At 42.4% G+C, this 26,414-nt stretch overlaps 1 protein-coding gene across 1 annotated transcript in view; it reads left to right on the plus strand.

Annotated features, from left to right (window-relative positions):
* The first annotated feature begins 3,188 nt into the window (after positions 1–3,188).
* TSPAN7 (tetraspanin 7) overlaps positions 3,189–26,414 on the plus strand; it is a 38,160-nt gene continuing 14,934 nt past the window's right edge. The window contains exons 1-6 of the mRNA XM_017854958.1: positions 3,189–3,316; positions 10,058–10,151; positions 15,806–16,021; positions 21,076–21,150; positions 23,958–24,053; positions 25,441–25,596. Coding sequence (XP_017710447.1) covers positions 3,189–3,316; positions 10,058–10,151; positions 15,806–16,021; positions 21,076–21,150; positions 23,958–24,053; positions 25,441–25,596 — 765 coding nt within the window. The remainder of the gene's footprint in view (positions 3,317–10,057; positions 10,152–15,805; positions 16,022–21,075; positions 21,151–23,957; positions 24,054–25,440; positions 25,597–26,414) is intronic.

The raw sequence follows: 26,414 nt of genomic DNA on the forward strand, positions 1-26,414 counted from the left end.
CACAACCGGGCGGGAAAAAAAAAAAACCATAAAAAAAAAAAAAAAAAAAAAAAAAAAAGAAGAAGAAGAAGAAGAAGAAGAAGAAGAAGAAGTAACAGATGCCAATGTTATGTTATTCCTGTTAGGTAAGGAGGGTCCCTGGTGTAATCCCAAATTTGCTTGATTTTAATTTACTATATTATTTACTTTTAAACATTTATTTTATGAATATCCTCTAGCATTTTGGAAGGCACTTACTTTATATACTGTTGGTCCTTAGGCCCTTTCTTCACCCCAAATGAGTATGTTAACAAACTGTGACACAGTGTGACACCTCTTATGCTGTATTGTCCACACTGACACATTTCTCGTGACCGCCAAGCCCTCATTCTTGCATGGGAAGAGTCCCTACTGCAATAATGTTAGCCACTTACTGAGCTCACAAGTCAGAAGGGGGGTGGTGGTTCAAGATGTGGTGAGAGGCTTGGTGACGGTGAAAGGATATCCGAAGGATCCTGCCAATGCCATTGGAACATTTAAGAGAGACCTACTTTGAATGGTCCATACAGTACAGTGAGTTTGGCAACAAGCCCAATTCCTTCAAGAGAGTGTCTTCATTTATTTGAAGTCACCTGGCATGTAGCCTTATGTGGTCAAGGACCTAAGCCACACTTTTGGGAGGAGCTGAGGGAAAGGTCTGGCCTCCTGGGAGTTGCCAGTATTGCACCCTCCCTCTAGGCCCCCTGGTTAGCCAACCAGAGCTTCTGTTCCCTTGCTGCTACAGGCTGCTTGTGGCTACCTGAGTTGGGTTTCCCCAGGGTCCCTTTGGGACAAAGGGTTGTGCTGTTAACAGGTCTGTCACCACAGTTTTCTGATGCTGTACAGGATGCAGTGTTTAAAGTCAGGTTGAACACATAGGCTGCTTCACAGTCCCTATCCTTTATTTCAGGAGGAAAGAGATAGCCAAGTCTCACAGTGACAGGCATGTTAATCAGTGGGTTGCCCGGCTCACAGCCTTTTCTGACCATCTGTTCTCCTAGCACTTGCTGATAAGATGGGGCATTGGGACATGGCCCTGTCCTCATCACAGCTGATGGCTTCCTAGAGGTCACCTGACCTGAGACGGGCCCCTCAGATTCTCTCTTCCATGAATTTGAAATTAATGTTCAAGGCTGCTCATCAGTCTCTGTTGGATGTTTGAATCGGGAACGCTCTAGTGGGAGGCCTTTGTACAGAGAGAGCCAGTGTGCATAGATAGAGAAGAATGCAGCTGACGTGCAAGAGAGGTACATCCCAGAGCCCTGGCTTATAGGAAGGGTAGCTCCTCTGGCTTCCTGTCCCAGGAAGTGCCAGCGGCTTGTGCTTCCCACCAGATGCCTGTGGCCCTCAGGAAGCCCCTTGCTCAAGGTGGCTTGTATCATCTCTTGCTAGTAGCCACATGATCTGTGGTTAAGATACTTTACGTCTGAACAATGGGAGGCAAAATGAGTTGAGAGAACAGTTTAGTAAAAACAGTATCAATTGATGTAAGAGGTCAGAATATAGCCATTGTGCCTGCTGGTCCATCCTACCAGCAAGCCAGTGCAGTCCTTGGTCACAGTCACTCACAGTGTATGCCAGGGCTTCAGACAGCCCTTGGCTGTGAGTGAAGACATACGGTAAGAGCCAGTGGCTTTCCTTTGCCCAGGAAAGCATGTCCTTGGCCATAACTTGTGTGGAGCACAGGTGGGACTCAACCATTCTGGCCCCTTCGTTGCTGCTTTAAAGAGTGGTCCCTGGGCCAGTCACTTTCAGCTGACACTGTCAGAGGGGAAGGATTTCTGCTTCTTGCTGAGAAGCCTTAGCTTTCTAAAATAAGTTGTTTTGGTGACTCTTGGGGAAGGAAGAGGCTTACATCACTGGACTTTGAGTTGAGGGACCTGATTACCAGGTTATACTTTTCTGGACTTCTCGTTTGTCTAAGACCACAACAGTCATATTTGTTTCTAAGCACAACGTGGAAGGAATGCAACAGCCTTTGATGCTGGTTCCAAACTTGACTATTGCATCTCTCTAGCCTTTTTTACATGTCAGGCTCCCTGCCCAACCTCTCCCATCTTGTGCCCTCTTAGCAACCTCAGAAACCAAAGAAAAATGCCCTGTTAATGTGTCCTCGATGAGAACTATTTGCAATCGAAGCACTCTTTCTGATCATATTTCATTATCAGAAATGTGACTTTATATATATACACACACACACGCGCGCACACACACACACATGCGCGCGCACACACACACACACAGAGTTAGTAACAATCCCCATGAGGGACTCATCTCTTTTCAGGGAGCAGATGACTGGGGATGCAGATAAGGTGTTCCCAAAGTCTTAGAATACAAAGTAAAAATGTCAGTCATAAGAGGTATGTGGAAAATCTTAAGCACATTCAGAAGAGGATGAAATGATTATTGTCTTTGAGTGTCAGGAAAGGCCTCTTGGTGGAAAGGACATCTTCGTTGTGCTTTGAAAGGCAGGTAGGACCTGGCAGGGCAGCGATGGGGCAGGAGGGCTGAGCAGGTAGAGCCCTGCATGTATCCTGCAGGAGCAAGCTTGATGGTTGTGCTGCCTCAGGGTCCAAAGTGGAGTTGTATTTGCCCCCATAGCCATGTAAGGAGCTATGTAATTTTCTATAGGAATACATCTCTGGTGCAATATGCCATTACTAATAGCACCTTATTAGATACTTCCTCTTTTAGTTCCAGTATACATCAGGTTTTGACAGAATCCTTGTCTATATGTGAAAAGTATGAAGGTTGCACCTATAGCTTTTGTAAATTTATCTTTAACCAGCTTCACTGATTCTTAAAGTCATCCAGGATTTCTGACTCTAAGCGATGTAGAGTGTATTTGCTTATGGAAGATAGAAGAATTAAAATAATAAGGCAAATACTCCTTCCAGTGCCATATCCTCTTTTAAAGAACACAGCTCGTTTTCATTGCAGCCCCATTACACTGAACAGGCTTTTCTCTTGCTCTTAATGTGACAAAATTATATGACCTATCGCTTCCTTTGAAGATCAAAGGAAATGAAACTCCAGATCTGGGAAAATGGTTTCCCCAGTTCCTGTGCTGTTAAAGCTCCTATTCATCCATGTATGAAAATCCAGGGAGATAATTGGCTAGCAAAGACTAGCCAATTGGCTAGCACAAGGCTTCTGGGACAATAGTCAGAATGAGAACAGGTTTTGAAAAACAGTGCAACTTAGCCCTTCCTGCTGGATTTCCAGCCGTAGGACTTCTGTCCCATGGTTGCATCCAGAGTCTCTATGGGGCTGCCCAGAAAGCTGTTTACCTTCTGTTGTAAGGTAACCCTCCCAAGGCAACCCACTCCATTTTGGGCAGTGCCTATTATGTAATGAGCCAAAAATCTGTTTCCCTATAGCTTTCCCTAATACTGGCTTAAATATAGATTTTTGAGGACTGGCCTAGAAACAAGCCACCATGTATAACACGGTTTCTCAACGAAAATACTTTTGAGTTTCAAACAAGTAATGTATAAATAACCCGGAACACAGCCCAGTTCATAAAATGGAGCATGCCCAATAAGGGGCACGGGAGGGTCCGGCCCAGGAAAGGAGAAGGGCAAAGGCCAGCGCCCCCAGGGTCAGTTTGTAGAGTCCATTTCTTCCCACTCTGCCTTTACCCATGTTTCCTGGCTATTGACAATTAGAAACTGCCCAAGAAACCTCGCTGTGGAAATTGGTTCAGGGTACTGGTTTCCTCATAGCTCACTTGTAGGAAGCCCTTAGGCAGTATAAAGAAGACCAGGCTTCTCTTTAGCGCTCACCTACCTAGAGGAGAGGGTCAGTGACTGGGTAATATTGGACAGAGGAACTCAGCCCTTGGCCTTGACTGCTGTTACTTACACTGCCGCAAGAGGCAGAGTATCATAATGACCAGGAAAACTGCCTTCGAGTTGGACAGAAATTGGACTCTGGGCTATACCACTTATTCGCTTTGTGACTTTGAGCAAGTTGCTGAAAGTCAACAACCGAAAGCCTCAGGTTTTCATCTGCGAAACAGAGATTAAGAATAAACGTGATGAAGCGTATAAGGAGCACAGTACTGCTCAATAAGTGTCATTTATCACACACGTACACGGTTAACTGTGTTTCCAGACTGTGCCCTTCGTTCGTGAACAACCAATCAAATCCCCCTCCCAGGCTGTGGGGTGAGCAGATATCACGCAGCTGCCTTATCTGGTGACTCAGCCCATCGCTTTTGGTTAGAGCTACTTTGAAAGGCAATTCCACAGTTTCAGAGTGGGTTCTCCTCATATATGTTGCACCTGCGGCCTCTTGTTTCTCTTCTCAAGGCCCAAACCCGAGTACTTAAGTATCTTAAGCTTTCATTTTACAATGTGCTTGGTGGAAAACCAGTACTCAAGACACTACAGTTTTCCATATGTTTGTCAAGCTGTATTGGTTCTCCAGATCAGTCCTCCCACAGGTTTGTTCCTGGTGCTTATGATACTGAACATTTCTGCTTCACCTTGACATATACATGAAGATCTTTATTTCCCATACTGGCTTTTAAAGTATCAAACTATAGCTTGGAGTGGAACATGCTTTCATTTCTATGGATTTACCTGCTTGAAGGAGGGAAATAATGGCTAGCCTTTTAAAATAAATGAATTATTGGCCATGCCTATAGATCTTATTTATTTTTAATTATGGCAGCCAAATTCTCAGGGTTGATTCAAGGACAAATCAGTGCCAGGATGGATGGCGTTGGCTTATGAACTCTTCTTGTGGAAGAGTTAGGAGTAAGGAGTTGAAGAGAAAGAACCTTCTACAGACAGGCTAAAGAGGACATTAAAAGAAAGCAGTGGTGGAGGGTCAGGGCTTTGAGTAACTGTTCTGCCATTTAGTGGCAATGACCTTGGGCATGTTTCATAGGGTTATTAAGAGGATTGAGCCAGATAAAGCATTAAAGCACTTAGCATAGTGCAGGGCACATAGATAGTAAGCACCTCAGTTGTACATTTTTTAAGAGAGAGGGAAATCTTACATAAATGCTGTTCGTTATCTTGGCTCCTAACCATCAGCTACAGACCTTATAGAGTTATAGGATATTAGAGCTTCAAATTACTTTTCTATTAGTGGTGATGGATTAGAAGGAACCATTCCCATGCTTTCTCATTTAGTCCCCCTTGTGGCCAAATGCAGACATTTATGAAGCAATGTGCTGGATTAGAAGCAATTGACCAAAGAACAGGTTTTTATCTGAGTGCAACTGCCAGGGCCTTACAGTAAGTAGTCAGGCCCACCATTTAGCCTCCTTGATGCAGTGCTAGTGATAATAGACTTTATGCCTCCAAAGCTCATACTTACTTACCTGCCTGCTGTCTTGTATTTGGTCAGTTAGCAAATATTTACTGAGCCCCTCCTATGAGCAGGCATTCGTCTTGGCACTAGGGATACACCCATGAATAGGACAAAAATCCTGCCCTCACAGAACTTAACATTCATTTTGGTAGACAAAGTGAGTAAGGTAAATAGTGTACAAAGGTGATAGATGCAATGGCGAAAAATAAAGCAGGAGCCCTGTGGGGGAGTAGAATTCTGGTTTCAAATAGGGTCATCAGAGAAGGGCTCATGGAGGAGCAGAGACCTGAAGAAATGAGAGATCTTGGAATGCCAGGCAGAAGGAAGAGCAAGTATGAAATCTCTGAGGCAAGGGCATGCCAAGAGTGTTGAGGGTGAGCACAGAGACCTGTGAGGCTGCAGCAGAGTGAACCAGTGAGGGCTGCAGGTCAAGTAGGGCCTGCAGGCCAGGATAAGAACATTGACTTTCTCTCTGAGAGATGAAATGTTGTGGGAGGATTTTGAGCAAAGTCATGATATTATTGGGCTTAGGTTTCAGCAGGATCACCTCAACTGCTGTGTTGAATAGAGAATGGGGGCAAGGGTGGATGCAAGGGGAGATGGAGGCTTGGCCTAGTGGTAGAAGTGGTGAAGTGTCCTCTTTGTGTTTTTCTGAAATGTCTGATTTTGAGGGGCCAAAACATATTACTATTACCTTAAAGTTATTTTTTTTCATGGTGCTCTGTCAACATTAGACATCTGAATTTTCCCTGTACATTGCATTTAGTAGCAGTACCACATATATATGCAGTATGGACATATGAGTGTTGAAAGGAAAGCTAATTAAGTCACTAATACAAGTTTTTAATTTTTTTTTCCCCTAAATCACCCCAGGAGAAAGTTAGGATCATTGAAAGGAGAATCCTACCTTACTATTTATATGAGAATCTTGCTCTTGAACACTGCATACATGCTTTCTTTTCCAGGTTTTTCCACATTTAATAGTAGGTCCTCTTCTAACATTGTGTTTTATTGGCTCCAGTTTCACCTGAAAGGAGGCATGAATTCTTCAAACCACCCCACCCCATCACACCCCATCTATGCATAGCCACATAAAGCGTGGGAATTCAGTGACTTTTTTGCCATCTGAGTTCTAGCTTCTTCCTGTGTATAAAGTATTTATTAGGACTATGGTTTTGGTTTCAGTATTTTGAAGATGATAATCCTATATATAAATTATGCAAAGAAGATTCTCCCTTTTGAAAATAATGGAACTCCAGGAAAGCCAAATATGTTCAACATAATTATGAGAAAGGAGTGTGTCACTGTCAGATTGGCATTTATGGAAGAATTGTTACCATTCGTTTTTCCAGATTCATTCCCATCCAAAATTCACGAGGACACAGTCACTAAAAGGGAGCTGAATTTGAAGAAGAGCTTGTCACTAAGATTCATTCTATATTTATTGAGCTCCTACTATATGCTCCAGAGGTACATTGTACTATAGGCACAGTGACTGGCTTTCAAATTGAAAGCTGAGAATCACTGTCAGACAAGCAGTGATTCTGTTTAGATGCATATTAAGACAGAGTGTTTGAACAGCATGTTGTCTTGGAAAATCAGGTACGAGGTATGGCTGAGGCTTTGGTGGATATAAAGGAGGAAAGGATTTATGCCTTCCCCACATGACTCTTAAAATCCTGATGTATTAATACAATTAATACAGGGCAGAACAAATGTGTAGTCAGTAGAAACATTCTGTTAACACACATTAATATGTTGCTCCTGTTTATAAGCTTATTCTGACATACTCTTTTTTGAAACTATCTTATTAGTGTGGAATTTGATCCATCTTTTCACAGAGCTGGTTATCTGAGGAATGGAAGCAAGGGAAGGGGTTTCTTGCCGTAACTCTTACTTCAGTGGTGGTCAGCTATCTGCTAATGGCGCTAAGACTGTTAGTGCTCCTGGCACTCACGTGGCCTCAGTGTATATTCAACTGTGCCAAAAGATAAAGGAGGTGGGGCATAGAGGGAATCCCCCAAACATTAAGCTTCTGTTACTTTAGCCACTACAGCTGGTGCTGATTTCTAAGTACATAAATCTCCTGGTAAGTGGCTTTGCTGGCCCCAATTCCTAATAGGCATTTACCTATATGATGTCTATTTATATATCTGGGCCATCATGAAACCAGAGGTATGAGCTACATTCATGTAGTCTTAACCTCTGGTTTGCTTGCTTCTTCCTTTCATATGCTCTTGAACTCTCAAAGTTGAAATAAGACCTTCACTATCAGTATACATCAAAAACCTAAGTCCTGTTTTAAACATTTGATAGGAGAACTCAACAATGCTTATAAAGAAAAAGTAACGCCAAGGGGCTCAGAATAAGCTACCCTTAACATTCTTCTCTGATGTAATAGAATGTTTCTCAATGTACAGATATGTGTACAGTCAAATTCTTTCTTTTCTTTTTGCTTCTGGGCCTTTTTTGGGGAATTTAGTTTTTAAGGGAGAAGAAACCTAAAGTCCATAACCTTTTAGGGTAATATAAAAGAAATGAGAAACCAATTCAATAGGGCTGCCCATTCTTTCTCTTTTCCCAGTGCGATATACAGAGTACCTAATAACATGTTCAGGAATTTTCTGTGACTGTATTTGTTGAATAATGGAATTAAGTATAAGGTAGAGCTGCGTGGGCCTCATTTGAAGGAGTTTAGTTATTCAAGTAGTAAAAGGCTCTCTTAACAAGGTGACATTTATTATTATTTTAGCAGCTGTATGGCCCTGATTTTCTGTGACAGGCCAGTTTCAAAGATCTCTACTGTGTTCAGATTCTGTTTTTAATTCTGAAAATACTGTCACCATATGGGTCAATTTGTACCACTTCATGGGCCTATAGGACGTTAGAGAGTATTCAGTCTCTAGCCAGCCACCTCCTTGAGCCACCCTCTAGCTAAACTCCCCAGGCTGAATACAGAGCCCAGCAGGTGCAGCACCTTGGTGAATGCTGTTGACCAGTCTTTGGCCTCCAAGCTAACAGTTGAATTTGATATTTGCCCCTCTGAGGACCACTGGTAATTCAAAGAAACAACGAACTCTCTGGCACTGGAAGGGCCCTGGGGCTAGTCCTGCCACTTTGTAGATGATGAACTAAGACACAGAAATGCAACATGACTGGTGTAAGCTGGTGGTTGCAACTTAGAGAAGGAAGTATTGTTTACTGGACTTACAGCATGCCTGGAGCCATTTCCTATGAAATGATTAGTTGTTTCACTACACATATGAAGAGACTGTAATAGACCCACAGCCAAAGCTAGAATTTCTGACTTTTCATAGTGCTGTTCAAAGCCTTTTTCATATTTTCAAAAGCATCTGTGATTTGTTAGACCTTGTTAGACAATCTGCATTTTAGACTCTGGCTATCTGATCCCTGATAAAATCCAAATAGAAGCTAGAGTTTGTGACAAATCACTCTGGCTTCATGACCTAGCTCCTGAAACTTGAAGTCTATGAATTGGGTCTAGGATGTAATAATATTAAAATACAAAATGTGATCTCAGTGGGCTGTACTGGTGCATAAATAAAAAGAGTGCCCTGTCTGGTCATTAGTATACACGGGGTCAATGAACTGTGCTGGTGTTTTGTTTCCCATAAGTCTTCTTTTTTTTTTTTTAAATCAGGTCTTGCTCTGTCACCCAGGCTGGAGTGTGGTGGTACAATCTTAGTGCACTGCAGCCTTGACCTACTGGGCTCAGGTGATCCTCCCACCTCAGCCTCCCAAGTAGCTCGGACTACAGGCATGTGCTGCCACACCTGGCTAATTTTTGTATTTTTTTTTTGTAGAGATGGGGGTCTCACTATGTTGCCCAGGCTGGTCTTGAACTCCTGGCCTCAAGCAATCCTCCCACCTTGGCCTCCCAAAGTGCTGGGATTATAGGCACAAACCACTGTGCCTGGCCTTGTTTCCAATAAACCTTTAAAGGAGAAAAAGTCTCTTTCTTCCATGTCCTATTTCTCATATTGGCAACCACCTTCATAGACTTGTCCACTCTGTTTTGTGTCTCCTTGCTGTCCCCTGTCTTCCAGCATTGTCCTCTCATGTTCTAGTGACAGTCTTCCTCGGGCCTTAGTCCTTGACCTTCCCACCATCTTTTGCTTCTGTTTCCTAAGATTCATTGTTCTCTCTTAGCTGTCACTTCTGGCCTCAGCCATCACCTGCAGCTCTGACTTACTCATGAATTCAAGCCCCACATTCACAACTGCCTTCTGAACATGTTGCCTATGTGACTTTTGGTCACCCTAAACCCAATAGAAAACAGAGCCTGGACCAGATGGTCTCTGGATTTCCTATTGGTTCTCAGATTCCATTTTAACAAGTCAGCACTTAAGATTATCTCACTCCTCTCCCCCTTCTTTACTTCCTTGTCTCTTTTTAATGATACCACCAACCTCTCGGCTATGAAACATGTATGATCTTCCACATACACACACTCACACCCACAGACATACACATGTATACATGTACACAAGAGACAAAATGATGGAGTAAAAGATTAAATTGGCCAAAATACTTGCCTAGAGAGAGTTCAAAGCACATGTCTTGGTAACAGTGGGATCTTCTTATAAAAAGTAAAGCTTTTGTTATGCTAGTGAGCTTATAAATTTTTGCGTTGTCTGTGTAAAACTACAAACGCGTGTCCTGCTGGGCATTCTTCCTACCCTTTCTTATCCAGGAGCCTCTCGCCACCTTGGAAAGCTGACAGAACAGTGGGCTTTAGGTCCAGAAATGAGCTAACTTTCCTACCCCTGCTGCTGGTGGTTTATCAGGTACAGGGAGAATCTTAGAAACTCTCTTTTGTTTGCCTAAAGGCACAGCTATAAATATAGTTCAGTGTGACTGAGTGTGTCAAGTTTGAGGTTCTGATCTGTTATATCAGAATGTTAGAGCTGGGAGGGAAGCACTGGCAATCAGGTTTCTCCACCTCCTGATTTTACTGAAGAGTAAACTGAGGCCCAGAAACATCAGGTGATCTGCCCAAAGTCACACAGCTCATTAATGACAAAACTACAACATTTTTAATTCTAATTTTTTTTTTGAGATGGGGGTCTTTCTATGTTGCCCAGGCTGGCCTCAAACTCCTGGGCTCAAGTGATCCTCCTGTCTCAGTCTCCTGAGCAGCTGGGATTACAGGTGTGAGCCACCACACTCAGCTAACATTCTTTTTTTTTTCCTCTCTCTCTTTTCTTTTCTCTATCCTTTTCTTTCTTTTCTTTTCTTTCTTTTTTTTCTTTTCCTCTCCTCTCCTCTCCTCTCCTCTCCCTCTCTCCTCCTCTCCCCCTCCCTCCTCTCCCCCCCAGCTCCTCCCTCACACTCCCCTCCTCACCCTCTCTCTTTTCTTTTTTTTCTTTTCTTTTCTTTTTGACACAGTAAAGCTCTGTCACCCAGGCTGGAGTACAGTGGTGTGATCTTGGCTCACTGCAACCTCTGCCCTGCAGGTTCAAGCCATTCTCCCACCTCAGCCTCCCAAGTAGCTGGGATTACGGGCACACACCACCACACCCGGCTAATTTTTGTATTTTTAGTAGAAGTGGGGTTTCACCATGTTGGCCAGGCTGGTCTCGAACTCCTGGCCTCAAGTGATCCGCCGAACTCCGCCTCTGCCTTCCAAAGTGCTAGGATTACAGGCATGAGCCACCACACCTGGCCCCAGCTAACATTCTTTTAAATATATTGAGTCCATTTCTGCCATTCATCTGGAATGGGTTCTCAAGCCCAGTGAAGAATCCCAATAAATTATGGTTCTTAGTCTGTTTTAAAAACACTAAGTACACATACAATTTGTAATAAAATTTTAAGTTGTAAATATAATGGATGCATACTGTTACTTCTTAAAATAAGATGATAACATTATAGAAGCTGCTGGTTTCTTTGCTTTTCTGGTTACTTTCTCCACCTCTACCTAATCAGGTCCCAACATTGTGCAAAGACTTCTCCTCCTCTTTGTCCCCTGGCACACACACTCACATAAGAATCAGCTAAAAGAATAGTTTGTCAGGTACTTCTCCTCTTCAAACCTAACATCTGAGGAATGTGGATTTTAATTATTGATGATGTGTATGGAGTTTCAGTGTCATGCATTTTCTTCTGAGTTACAGAATTCTCTGGAGGATATTTCACAATATCTCTGTGTGTAGTTGCTATGAAGGAATTAACCTGTAAACCTCTGGGATGATGGAATTGTGGGCCAACTAAAATGCAATCCAGCTAAGACTGCTGCCTATGCTCTCACCTGTGTGCTTCTTTTTGTTGGTTTTTAGATGCAGTGCTTTCTATTCCATGTGGCTATTTAGTAGGCAGTCTCTTTTTGATAGCTTGTAACTCTGTGATTCAATTTTTGTTTTTTTTTTCTTTAATTGAATGATATAGTAAATATGAACTTGTGTCATCATTAGAATAATGTGCATATATTCACATAGAAGGTGGGGCTTATGAACCTTGTATTAAGGATTTAGTGAGAGGAAATAAGGACTTTGCCCTCTCAGACTTGGCACAGCAGCTGCACCAGTTTCATCGTAAGGTCTGTGGTCTGCATGCACAAAACAGAGTGGGCTCAAGTAAAATGCCTCTGGACAGGTGAGAAAGATGGAAGTCCTCTATTTCTGGCACCTCTCTGAAGATCAGGATGCTACAAGATCCACAGAGAGACTTATCAGCATTAGCCAGGATGACCTGGCAAGAGCAAGGGGAATTGTTTATGTTGGCTACTTGCTCCCCTAATAGCCATTTTAGGATGAAAGTAAACCGTAGTAAGTCTGTTTCAGAGCATTTTGGATACCCCTTGGCATATTGCCAAACCTATCTGTAAGTTTTCTTTGAGTATAATTTTAAAGTAATCATCACACAGAAGCCTTTTCAGTTCTGATCTAACTTTTCTGATGCCATGATTATAGCTTTATTCTGTCTCATCACCAAGCCTAAATTAATAGTAGCTAGTGGTACTTTGCTACCCATACATTTTGAGCTGTGTTGTAAGCACACAGAAAATGAGATGCTGGGAATAAGCAAGAAAGGGAGAGCCTCAGCCTGGTTACTGCTGATGGATTGCTGGGCCTACCGTCCTGGCTTGTGGTTGATTTGGGAGCATATAAGGTGGTGCTGGTCCTTCACCAGGCCAGTCATGTAGTTTATCTATGGTCTCCTATCTCTTTCCTCACTGAACCACAGCATTGGCTGCTTGCTGGTCAATTCTTCTGAGAAAGAAGTAAAACCTCCATGAGAAAGGTAATATATGCTGATGATTGATTTAGGGATTTGAGGTCTCTGAGGAGCTCAGACACATAATTGCTTTGGTGAACTCTGAACTTACTCATTGCACCTCACAGCAGGAGAGAGATGTTTAAAAAAAAAAAAAGTCCCTTGCTTTTCATTTCTAAAGTCATGTTTGAGACATGACTTTCCTGTGGGTGCTTGCAAAAGCACATGTGTGGAGTGAATGTGTGTTGACAGGAGCCAAGAAAAAATTTATACATATGATAGTGGCTTTTGTCCACACACACACACACACACACACACACATACACACACACACACCATGGAATACTACTAAGCCATGAAAAGGAATGAAGTAATGGCATTCAACCTGGATGGAATTGGAGACCATTATTCTAAGTGAAGTAACTCAGAAATGGAAAACCAAACATCGTATGTTCTCACTCTTAAGTGAGAGCTAATCTGTGAGAATACAAAAAGCATAGGAATGATACAATGCACTTTGGGGACTGGGGAGAAAGGGTGGGAGCAGGATGAGTGATAAAAGACTGCACATTGGGTACAGTGTACACTGCTCAGGTGATGGGTGCACCAAAATCTCAGAAATCACCACTAAAGAATTTATTCATGTAACCAAACACCACTTGTTCCCCAAAAACCTATTGAAATTAAGAAGTCTTTTTCTGAAAATGGAATATTTGTGTAATTTACATTTTATGACCATTTTAACAAACTGGTGTAGGTTTTGCACTTACGTGAGGAGAGGCTTCATATACAAAGCAATGATTGCATTAGGATACATTATGTTATGAAAGGAGAAAAGGCATTAAAATGATCTTGGTACTGTTTGCCTTAAAATCAGGATTTGTGTTAACTTTGACATACTGCATGTAAGATTTGTTCTCGTAGTAACTGAACTTCATGAAATCACTGGTCACAGGAATATAAGTTATCAGACTCTCATACTTGATTAGCAGTATACATTTTCATTAAAGCAATCACATGCCAATAAGGACCAGCAATAGCAGTTCACAGAATGCAGCAGCTCAGTTTGTATTTGAGGTGTTACTGTATCTTTGGGAGCAATACCATGAAGTCACAAGTTTCTGAATGAGGCATATATTCAGCCTAAACAACAACTAGCTTAACTGAATTTTTGCTTTTGTTCAATACATTTACATTGTGATGTTTACAGCTTAGGCTGACAATGCTACAGTGGAAAGTATGGGGGAAATTTCTCTTTGGTCCCATTTTAAATCACCTCGCAGTATTTACTGAATGTAGAAGTTGTGTAAGTATTTGGTATCTGATAAGCTCTGTTTTATAAAATACAGGTTCTAAGACCCAGAGAAATGAAAAATGTATTTTTTTTTCCCAATGGAATAGTAAGCATTTACTCTGTGCCAGGCACTGTGCTAGGCATTAGTAAAAGATGGCACAGGCACTGTCCTTCTCTACATAGTGTCCGTTGCGTTTTTACCCCTCATGACTTGACAGTTGATTCTTAAAATTTGATTTTACCAGGTAAAAAGGATTTTATGTTTCCGTGTGGGGGAGTATGGCAGAAGAGGCTGCTCAAGGAAAGTACTTTTTTAAACAACCACCGGGTGTCAGCAGAGGACTTAGAACTCTTGGCAACATCTGTGTTCTTGGTTTTCTTGGATTTCTTAATTCGCTAGGCCATCTCCATTGGAATTTTTCGAAGGCAGTCAACCTCCATGGGGCCACTTTCTCCCAAATATTAGTGTCAAACACTTTCACCGCAACACTGCATCATGACTGTTTATCTTTGCCTAATAAAAGTAGCATTAGTTCCTCAATCTTTTTCTGATTTAAAACCTTTAATTCTGTCTTCATGGGGAGGGTTCTACAAAGTAGACAAGCCTCCGGGGTGGGGAAGTGTCACCAAACTCTAGTTGTTTTTACTGACCTCTCCCCCCATACAGGTAGAGCCCACCCTTACCTTATGCAGTGAAAGGTACATGGACTGTTCTTTGTCCTGCCCCCAAAAAATAATCTGATAATGGAGCTTGATGGTTCCAAATTACAGAAAGTGTTTTCAGAATATAAAGGAGAGAGGTCTAAGCATCTTCACTGGCCCAGACATTTGGTTCATGGTATAGCATATATTTGGTGGTGGTCACAGACATTAGGAACCGTGTATTGATTGACAAGGAAAACCTTGGCAAGGTGGGTATTGATTTGTATCATGCCAATTCTCTCCAGTTTTCTCACCTTGACTCCTCGCTTGAGTGAGCAAAGTAGACAGGGATCCATGGCATTTGGTATGAGACATCAGGCTCTAAGGTGGGGTCAAACTGGAGATGGTCTTTCTTTGACACCCAAGTTTCTTTCAAGCTTCATGCGGTATCAGAAGTGGTAGCAGTTACAAGGCTGTCAGTTTGAGTTGCTAAGCTATTGGTGACCTGAAAGACCAGCTTGGGAGATGGTTAGAGACATAAAGCAACCCCAGTGGCTTTAGCAGCTAAAGCTGCCAGGGTGTGTGCCCTGCAGGGGGTGGAGAGTTAGGCATAGCATGCAGCCTGGAATCTATCCCATAAAGTAAAGGCCTGATTGATGCAGGGTTCTAGTTTAGACATGCTATAGGGATTTCCTTTGGACTGATCAGTGGAATTTGGCCAATCGCATTACAGCTAATTCCAGGAACTATGCAGATTCTTCTGTTGTTTTATATTGAATAAAATATTAAGACAGCACATCAATAGGGATTCAAAAATATTTGGAATATTTTGTTTTGTGGAAATTTCTGCAATAATAGTCAAAGGGAATCACTGTGTTCCTGAAAACGTTGTGCAGAATGTCCATAAAATATACTGTGTACACACATGCCATCAAAGAGGGTAGCTGTCATTCTTCCTGGGGTTATACCCAGCTTGGTGTCAGGCAACAGCTGGGGGAAGGCTCTCAGACCTGTCGTATGATGTGCTTTGTAAACTACTTTTTGAAAAAGAAGTTCTTTATTGTTGGTTTGACTTCTAATTAACACAATAATTGCATATGGGATTATGTAAGGGGCACGTTTATTGGGGAAAAAAAAACAAAGTGTCTTTATGATGATTTTAGTTAACACTCTCTGACATTTCTCGTTGCTCAGGAAATCCTACAGCAAGTACCATCTTATTCATGGAAACTTGAGTCTTCAAATTGGGCCACACTGCTCTGTGCTGATTGTCACCTCTCTTGGCAATAGCTTCACACTCTCCTATCCCTCTTTCAGATCACTGGGGTGATCCTGCTGGCTGTTGGAGTCTGGGGCAAACTTACTCTGGGCACCTATATCTCCCTTATTGCCGAGAACTCCACAAATGCTCCCTATGTACTCATCGGAACTGGCACCACTATTGTTGTCTTTGGCCTGTTTGGATGCTTTGCTACATGTCGTGGTAGCCCATGGATGCTGAAACTGGTGAGTATGTCACAACATAATACTGCTTTCTCAACTGTAATTTTGTAAAAATATAAATTACATAGAGGTGAAATGGTTCATCTTGAGGTCACAGACAAGACCTTAAGAATTTCAGTCCAGACTCTTTCCTAACCCAGCCTTTAATCCTCTAGAGGTAAAAACAACCCCAAACACAGCCTGGCACGCTAAATCTAGTCCCAGCCCCTCCAGGTAGATGATGACAAAGCAGTGGCCAGTGATTGCATTAGTCCATTTGTATCCTCATGACAAGAAGCCCTGTTTCAGTCTTTTTTTTTTTTTTGTGATGGAGTCTCTCTCTGTTGCTCAGGCTGGAGTGTAGTGGCGCGATCTCCACTCACTGCAAGCTCCGCCCCCTGGGTTCATGCCATTCTCCTGTCTCAGCATCCCGAGTAGCTGGGACTACAGGCACCCACCACCATGCCTGGATAATTTTTTTGTATTTTTAATAGAGACAGGGTTTCACTTTGTTAGCCAGGATGGTCTCGATCTCCTGACCTCGTGATCTGACCGCCTCAGCCTCCCAAAGTGCTGGGATTACAGGCGTGAGCCACCGCACCGGGCCTTGCCCTGTTTCAGTTTTGGACTATGTCTTAGAAGTCTCCTTAAGCATGTGATATGCAGCTTTGCTGGGCAAGGTAGCATCCTGAACATAAGCAGACTTTTACTTCCAAGTTCCTATTGGAGAAATACTTTCCACCTCCTTGAGCCTGGCCATGCATGGATGCATGTGTGTGGTCTTCTCTGAACCTGCACTGCCTGTCTCAGTGCTATGAGAGTTGAGCTAAGTCAGAGCCTGCCACCCAGAGGACTTATGCAGTGTCAAGTGTTGGCTACCAGGACCAGTGCAGGGTGCATACTCTCATGGGACAGATAAAGCAGTGATGCTTCCCAGATGATAAAGACAGACTATTGAAAGGCTCTTACTGTGATTTTTAACTTTTAGGTACACCAGTTGCCTAATTCTCTACTCACTGTTCATGTTCTTTATTGATGGGGATTAATGGTAAAGGATTTTATAGATAAAAATTAGCAAAGACCTCTCCTCAAAATAAAATTTTGTTTAAAATTATTTCAGGCATCTTACTCCATGAAGGGAGAAGCAAAGATTCCATCAGGGCCATGTTGCCTGTCCCCGTGTAGCCCTAGGTTGTAGTAACATTTAATACCATCTAGTGATATATGTGGGTGTGAGAGTGTTTCATTCCAAAGGAACCATCTTCCCAACTGGCACCGGGCAGTCAGTGTTGTGTTGTCAACTTCGTAGAAGTGGTGCTTGACTTTGCCACTTTTTATCCTGCAGACCGTACAGGAGGCTGATGCCTCAGCCACCATTGATTCTTCAGGTTGGTGGGCAAGCCATAATGGGGCCCATCCTGAGGCACTTTTGCTGCTGTCACCTGGCACTCTATTCTAACACCCTGAGTCTACCTTCTAGTACTTCTCATAAACGCTAGGGTTTCTTTTGGTCTAGTGCCGTGGTCCTCAACTCCAGATACGTGATTAAATCACCTCGGAAGCCATTTGCAAAAACCTTTGCCAGCATCCCACCGCTAGCTGGTTGAAGTAGACTCCTCAGTGGTGGTGAGGCCCTGGCATCTTATTTTCTAAAAAGCTCTCCAGAGGATTCTATCATGTAACCAGTATTGAGAACCTTTTGTTTAGCACAATGAGTAGCAAGAGGAGAATTAACTTCAAAAGCACAGAAAAGAAAAAATTCTAAAAAACCATCCATTCAAACAAGAAGGGAAGTGATGTGGTGTTGAGACCTGACTGATTCCAACTAACTGGTTTAAGTGTTAATGGCAAGGATGTAACCTCCTTGGACCTTTGTCTCCAATTATGACAAAATAGAATTGGACTAAATCACCAAAGTTTCTCCTGGCCCAAATACCATGACTGGAGAGGGGTGGGAGAGGGGATATTTTTATGTTCTAATTCTAAATTTGCTTGTGGGGCAAAGGTATCCCATAGGTGAGTATAATGTCATAAATTAGGATATGTGTATAAACAATGGAATAGTTAGTTCTGGCCTCTTCTGGAGGTGGCTTCACACCACACTACCATTTTCTTCTCCTAACACAAGTTCACTAGCAGGTGAGCATTTGGGGAAGTAGAGAAGTTTTTTGGTTTGGGGCTTAATTTGGGTCTCTACAAATATCTTTTAGATCAAATTTTAGATTCTACCTATATGTAAGATCAGGCAGTTATTAGTCTTTTCTGTCCCTGACTTATTTCACTTAATCCTCTAGATTCGTTCATGGTATTGCAAGTGACAAGATTTCATTCTTGTTTATGGCCAAATAGTATTCCATTGTGTATAGACACATTGTGTCCAGTGTGTATGGACACTTAGGTTGGCTATTGTCAATAGTGCTGCAATATACATGAGGACACGGCTATCTCCTCAACATACTAATTTCATTTCCTTTGGTTATGTACCCCGCAGTAGGATTGCTGGATCATATAGTAGTTCTACTTTTAGTTTTTTGAGGAACCTCTACTCTGTTATCCATAGTGAGTTGTGCTAATTTGCATTCTAGTCAGCAGTGTATAAGAGTTCCCCCTTTTCCACATCCTCATCAGCATTTATTAATTTTTTGTCTAGAGATAGGGGAAGAGGGAGGAGCAGAGGTTGGCCAATGGGTGCAAAGTCACAGCTAGATAGGAGGAATTATCTGGTGTTTTATTGCATAGTAGGGTGACTGTAGTTGATGTATTATATATTTAGCAATAGCTAGAAGAGAGAATTTAGAATGTTCCCACCACAAAGTAACATTTTAGGTAATGGATATGCTAACTACACTGATTTGATCATTACACAGAGTATGCATGAATCAAAACATCATACTGTACCCAATAAATATGTACAATTGTTATATGTCAGTTAAAAACAATAACTTTTTAAAAATACGATTTAGTTCCTTTTATGTGATAGAGGCTGTACTGGGTGCGTATGACATTTTATTTTTCTCCTCACTACCAACATGCAGTGTAAGTTGTATTTTCGTGTTATATGATAGGAACTTGGGAGTTTAGATAACCCATCCAAGTTCACACAGCTAATGTATGGAAGGCTGGGCTTTGAACCCTTGTATGTTTCCTTCCAAAGCCAAGACCATTTCAACTCCAATGTTTACGTTTGGGAAAAAGCTCTAACCCCTACCGACCTGTATTTAGTACAAGCTCTTCCCAATAGGCTTTTGGCCAAGGCTTTCTGTAGGTAAAACGGCCACTCTCTGAAACCTCCTAGAGGCAGGAAACTTGCCAGACACAGAAAACTGCTGATCTGGCTGATGAGAGCGGAAGTCACTTGATTAACTGTCAGTCTAGAATTTTGCAGTCCTCATATAACCTCATTAATTGCAAAACAACTGAAAATAACTATGTCTACTTTATGGAAGCCCAGAGAGGTTGCCTCTTTTCTAAGAGGTAGTTCATGACAAGATAGGATTCAAACCTGGGAGGACTTCTGACTACAGAGATAAACGTCCTTTCTTCCACCTGCCTGCTAACAGTTATTTTCCCACCCAACTTTCTGGAAGAGTCTAGGCTTATCCCATCAGCAAAATGGGAGAGTCTCACATCAAACTGTGCTTTGAATTGCATTTTGTATGAAGTTGGGAAAGAAGTCACATACATGGGACATTCTCATAACTACATATTTAGCATATGAGTGGCTGTGCTTTCTAGAGAATTTTGTTAATATTTAGAAAGAAATTGATATTTTAAGCCAATATTTCCTTTTTCGATATATGTGCCACTCGATGAGAAAAAAAAATTATGATTCTGCATACATATGTATACTTTATGAGACGTGTGTATATTTTACAGGTAAGTAATGTGGCCACATGCAATCTATCCAAATTCCACAGCATCATTTAGGGCCATTGCAAATGTTCAAAACCATTATACATTATTTTGAGATGAGAAGAAGCAGATTGTAAGACATGTGCCTTGTAGGTAAGGAATCAATTCTTGTTTTTATCTGCTTTTCAAAGTTATCCTTAATGTTTCATAAATACCATGTACTACCCTTGAATTTAGACATGCTTGCATGTGCATGCACATGCAAAAAAACTTGGGAAGTACTGGCAGCATGAGATGAAAAGCACTAAAGATGTTAGATGCTTGCAAATGTCATTAGTAGTATGGCGTATTTACTTTTTGAAAGGCTATAAACTCCATGCAGCATCCATCCCGAACAAGAAAGGCGGGCAACTCCACAGGAAAGCTGCTGTGGCTACTGTGTCCAGTGATGACCACCAATCTGAAGAGGAACATCATCTTGCACACGTTTGGCTTCTTGGGCCCAGATGGGAGGGATACAATTCCAAATGAAGCAGTTTTGTAACTGTTTCATCCGAGATGTGGTTGAGACAACTGGAGGCCTTTGCCCAGGCAGCAGGTTCTCATCCTGGCTGTGTTCACACACATGATGGGCTAGCATTATAGAAAAGACATTGGGCTGGTTCTTATTTCTTCTGAAAGCAGCACCAATGCTAGTGAGTGGAAGTTAGAAGTAGGCAGACTTGTGGCCAAAGGGAAAGGAAGCCTTTCCAACGATTGGAACAGTTTCAAAATGGAATGGGCCGCAGGGAGTTGGCTTGCAGACCGTCGTGAGGAGAGTGGTAAAAAAGGACCCCCAGACAGGGCAGAATGTGTCCTGTGACCTTCAGAGCAGTTTGGTTTTTTTCTAGCTCAAAGATTCTAGTGTAACAAATAGTGGATACCTTAGTTGTGAAAGTTCCTTCCAGGTTTCTCCAGGTGAGCCAAGCTGACAGGCACAATGCCAGTCTCTCAGTGAATTCTCCCCAGCCTGTGTACTCCAAAATGCATATGCATATTAAACACACATTCCTAGATTGAGGCCTATGTGGGTAAATTTAGAGAAGAATGTTTTATATTTTTTTCTAAACTTTGTCTAGGAAGTGTGAGGACTTGTCTAATTCCCGTTGATTGAAAGTAACCTACCCTGAAGAAGCCCTCTTCTTAATCCTGATGTATCTGACTGTCTTTGTGTGCTTAATTTTCAGTATGCCATGTTTCTGTCCCTGGTGTTCCTGGCTGAACTCGTAGCTGGCATTTCAGGGTTTGTGTTTCGTCATGAGGTGAGTATACACAAAATGCCTAACTCAATTAAGGGGTGTTTGGGAGGAGGATTCTTGAAACCTCTTGAAATGTGTAAAGGGTGCATATAGGCTAGCTGATTTCCTCAGTGGTGTTGCTGTTTTCCAAAGATCATGTCATATGACCTGAAATTTTCATGAAATTCTAAATGTGGGAATTCCACCAAGCTTGAAACCTTCATTGTTGATCTTCATTGTTTCTCTGTGTAGCCATTGCATAAAATGATTCTCTCCCCCATTTTAAAGCAGTCACCTTCAATATGGATTACATACTCCTTTAAAAATAGTTGCTTTAGGCTGGGCATGGTGGCTCATATCTGCAATACTTGAGCTTTGCAAGGCCTGGGGCAGGAGGATCTTTTGAGGCCAGAAGTTCAAGAGCAGCCTGGGCAACATAGTGAGAACCTCATCTCTAAAAAATAAAAAAATAAATTAACTGGATGTGGTGGCTTACATCTATAGTCCTAGCTACTTAGGAGACTGAGGAGGGAGGATCACTTGAACTTGGGAGGTTGAGGCTGCAGTGAGCTAATATCACACCGCTGCACTCCAGCCTGGGCAAGAGAGGGAGACCCTGTCTCTATTTTTTGTTTTTAAAATAGCTGCTTCAGTAAGGCACAAGTGTATATGTATATCTGTTACAAGTTTTCAAGACTATAAAGGCAGCAAACGAATTGTCTTGCTGCCTCACAATTTATCACTGTATTCCATATATAATAGTAAAGCCAGAAGTAGATACACATGTGTTAAAAGAAGAAAAAAAAAAAAAAAAAAACAAGATACGGTGGAAACAGAGAGTTACTGTGGGTCTTAAAGCTGGCATCATCTGTTCCCAGACCTGTTTTTTTTTTGTTTTATTTATAGATTTTCATTAACCCATCTTGCTGCACCCTCATTGGTACCACTGTTGTGCTTGGCCAGGTTCTGTTCCCCCTGAGCTTGCCTGTATGCTCTCTGCTCCCCTACTGCCTTGTTTTTCCCCTTTACCAGAGACAGTATCCCAGATGCCAAAGCTGACTCCCAAAACCCAGTTTGTATGGGTGCTGCATTTGGAATTAGAACCCCATTCATAGTCTCTAGTGAAGTGAGACCTGATGAAATTTCGGCCTCAACAACCCTAATAAGTGTCCCTTGTGCCTGTGTGAACACCAGGAGCAGCCTGGCTTGTTCCTACCTGAGCCCTTGTGAACTTCCCTCTTGTTTGTTGCTGGGAGTGTGTTCTGTGGAGGGGTTTTTCTCTTAATGGTGCTTGCTGCCTAGGGCCTGGAAATCCTCATCTACCTAATCTCTTTTGCCTGAAACCCTGAGGGTTGTTGTGGGAGGAGGGTACAATGCCACTCTGACCACCAGCGCTGGTCTTGAGTTTGGCTAAACAGTCAAACTCACATGATGACAGTAGGTCTCAGTGCCATTTAACAAAAGCGGAAAGATATAACAAAGGAAGGCCAGCTTGCCTGCTAGGCAGCAGTGGGCTTGTTTCTCCACCATGAGTCCACAAAATAGTCTAGCGCCTATTCTGTGTACAGTCCCCCATCCTAAGAGACAGCTTAAGTGCAGTGAAATGAGATGACACAGCTGGGTGTGGTAGCCACCTTAGCTTAGAAGCTGCATGTAACTGGTGTTTCTGTCTTGTAACTGTCCCATGGGCATAGTTTACAGCATTTTAGCAAAGAATATGCCTAGTTAGGAGAGTCACCATCCTTACCCTAAGCTTCCCACCAAGTAATTATTGTCATTTGCTGTCCTCCCAATCTGGAGACATTTTACCAATTGGGGGTGAGTTTTATCACAAACTCAGTGGCCTGGTAACACATCTGACATTCCCCCTTCATCAGGTTTTCAGGGAAACAGAGCTTGAAAGTTACCCCAAAGTCAAATGTATTCACAGAAAAGATTTTGTTAATCTTTTTTTTTTATTGAGACGGAGCCTTGCTCTGTCACCAAGGCTGGAGTGCGGTAGCACAATCTCTGCTTACCGCAACCTCTGCCTCCTGGGTTCAAGTGATTCTCCTGACTTAGCCTCCCAAGTAGCTGGGATTACAGGCACCTGCCACCATGCCAAATTTGTGTGTGTGTGTGTGTGTGTGTGTGTGTGTGTGTGTGTGTGTGTGTATTTTTAGTAGAGACGGGGTTTCACCATCTTGGCCAGGCTGGTCTTGAACTCCTGACCTCAAGTTATCTGCCCATGTCGGCCTCCCAATGTGCTGGGATTACAGGCGTGAGCCACTGTGCCCGGCTGACCTTTTTAAGTTCTTGTCTTTTAGCCTCTTTTTTTTTTTTTTATTTGCCTCACTAAAGACAGGTAAGTGAAAGTTGGTTTTGCCTCACTCCTATGGTAAAACAGAGATCAGTTTTTGACCAAAACATCAGTCATCCTGTCCACCCAAGTGGTTTGTCTTTTATGAGCCTCCTGTGTAAGGGCAGAGAAAGTTATAGAAAGATGGGCATTAATCAATTCAAAGAAAATAAGTAGAAAGCCCATGCCTGAGGTTTGGCAGCTCATCATCACAGCCCTTTCAGAAATGGACAGGCCCCTCCAGTAGGTCATTCAGCAGGTCAGACTTTCTCTGAATTGAGGCTGAGGGGAACAATTTTTTAAATTCCTGAGCTTACAAACCCCCTGGTAAATTTTCTGAGCTTTTCCGTCTCAGAAAATGGGGCATTGCCTCCCTGGCCTACATTTATAGAGAGACTTTCAGAAGAGGCTATGTTAGCGTAGAAATTGGTAAGAATTGGAGTCAGTTTGGGCTGTGGTGGGCTGCAGTCACATCCCTCCTTGTCTTCCACAGATCAAGGACACCTTCCTGAGGACTTACACGGACGCTATGCAGAATTACAATGGCAATGATGAGAGGAGCCGGGCAGTGGACCATGTGCAGCGCAGCGTAAGTTCCAGAGGAGATGAGGGTATGAACTACCTATGAGGTCTGGGCTTAGACTTATGGGCTGCTGCTAGGTTGGCCTAGTACTTGCTATTGGTTCCCGTTCTTCAACTCTTAGTCTAGTTCCATTGCCAAGAGTTGACACCCAGTCCTTGTCCAGGCTCCAGTTATTCAGGTAATGAGTGTCAAGGAGGACCACTCCCTTAAGTGTGCCTTGCATCAGTAAGGGTTGCAAGTATGCCAAGGACAGCTCATTTGCTCTTCAGATCTGAACCCTTGGGAAGGAGTTAGGTAGTGAGTGTGTGACAACCTTGCTTAGAGTTGGCTCCCAGAGGCTGGCTTTCTAGAATCAATGTCTTCAGGCTGGGTGGAGAGCTCAGGTGAGCTGTGTTCACTGGCCGGGGCAGTGGAGTGGGAATAGAGTGGACCTAGAAGAAACTGAGGATCTGTTAGGTATGTGAAGAGGGTGAGCTGCCTGATGTTTTGCGGAGGATATGGGGGAAATAGAAGAGAGAGTTCCTGTCTGGGTGGCAGGTGCTGGCACTCAAGCATGACCGTCCATCAGGAATCACTAATGAGGCTTTTGCTTTGGATTTTCTTGGTTTTGTTTACTTCAGAAGCAGTCTTTTTCCTAGTTTATTTTGATAAAACTTCCAACGTATACAGAAAAGTCTCAGGAATATTACAAGGAACTGTATACTCAGATTTACCAATTAATTATATTTTTGCCCCATTTGCTTTAATGTTCTCTATATTGGGGTTGGCAAGCCTCTTCTGTAAAGGATCAAGTAGTAAATATTTTAGGCTTTGAGGGCCATACACTCTGTCACAACTACTCATCTCTACACTGTAGCACAAAAGCAACCACAAACAGTATGTGAACACATAGTTGTGGCTGTGTCCCAGTAAAACTTTATATACAAAAACAGGTAGCTCCTGGGCTATAGTTTACCAGCTGCGGCTCTCCCTTTCTGTATATGCATCTTTTTAAAAGAACTATTTATTTACTTATTAGTAGAGATCCCAGTGGAGAGGTTTTTGAAACCATATTTGCCTCAATTCACCCATCAATAGTCCTGAGTTAGTGGATGAATACGTCTATATCAATAGGTGATTGTGAGTTGGACACAGAAGCACTGCTTTGCTTTGTGGAGGTGAATAAAGAAAGGCAATGTGATATATAACCTAGGACTTCCTTCTTGGAGATCAAACAAGCATCAGTATGGGTATAATTGTTATTGGAGCTTCCCATTCATCTTGACTCACCAAAGCTGCACATGTTGTCTTAGGGCCTTGGCCTGTGTTTCTCTTGTAAAAGTTACAAGGCAGTGATTGAGGAGACCACATGTGATCTGCCACTTTTTGATTATTTTCCTTTCCCTGTTAATAGCTGAGCTGCTGTGGTGTGCAGAACTACACCAACTGGAGCACCAGCCCCTACTTCCTGGATCATGGCATCCCCCCCAGTTGCTGCATGAACGAAACCGATTGTAATCCCCAGGATCTACACAATCTGACTGTGGCCGCCACCAAAGTTAACCAGAAGGTACCTGCTTTCTCCCAGCCCTGATGGGACCAGTGGTGAATGTTTGGGAGGGCTTTTTTTGTTTGTTTGTTTCTGTGAAATTATGATAAATAGATTTGAAACAGTAGTCAAGGAAAAGAGGATCTTACTTTGTGGTTCCTTGATTGCCTGAGAGAGGTACTTGAGGCTGCTCACTTCTAAAAGAGAAAGCTGTGACTCAGATCAGCCTTGTTTTTCTCTCCCATAGCAAGGATCTACCAGGCATAGTTAGGAAGGTTTAGCAAGCTGTTCCTGTTAACCCTGATGCTTATGTCAGACAGTGAGTGTTGGCTTTCTTCTTTTGGGGTGTCCATCTTCTGCTTAATATACCATCCAAACATGAAATTGTTTGCAGCTGGGTGTCAGTCTTTGGCAGCAAGAGAGGAGTAGAGTTGACAGACAGCATCTACTTCTGCTAGGAGGGTAGCCTTTATTTTAGGGAGTTTACTGCTGTAGGAAAATAAATCAGCAACTCCGATTCAACTCATTGTCAGCCTCCTGACTCCCAAAGAAATTAGAGAGGGGGAAAAAAGAGGATTAAATGAGATTTAAAAGTTAGTACATAGTGGAAATGAGTGAAATGAAGTTTTAGTAGTCAGAGAAGAGGAAAATCAATTCTGCATTCCACTTTACAGAGAATACGATGAAGACATAATAAAACTGCATGTGAAGACTATCTGCATTCTTAAATGTTTAGAGAAGTACCATATATAAAATATATTTTGGTAAACAAAAGGGAGGGAAAAACCTATTATTGTGTTTACTTCCTGTTATTCAGTCAAGGGGTAAATCTTTTCTTG

Source organism: Rhinopithecus bieti, unplaced genomic scaffold, assembly GCF_001698545.2.
Source record: "Rhinopithecus bieti isolate Rb0 unplaced genomic scaffold, ASM169854v2 scaffold_40017, whole genome shotgun sequence".
In the NCBI taxonomy this organism is placed as follows: domain Eukaryota; kingdom Metazoa; phylum Chordata; class Mammalia; order Primates; family Cercopithecidae; genus Rhinopithecus; species Rhinopithecus bieti.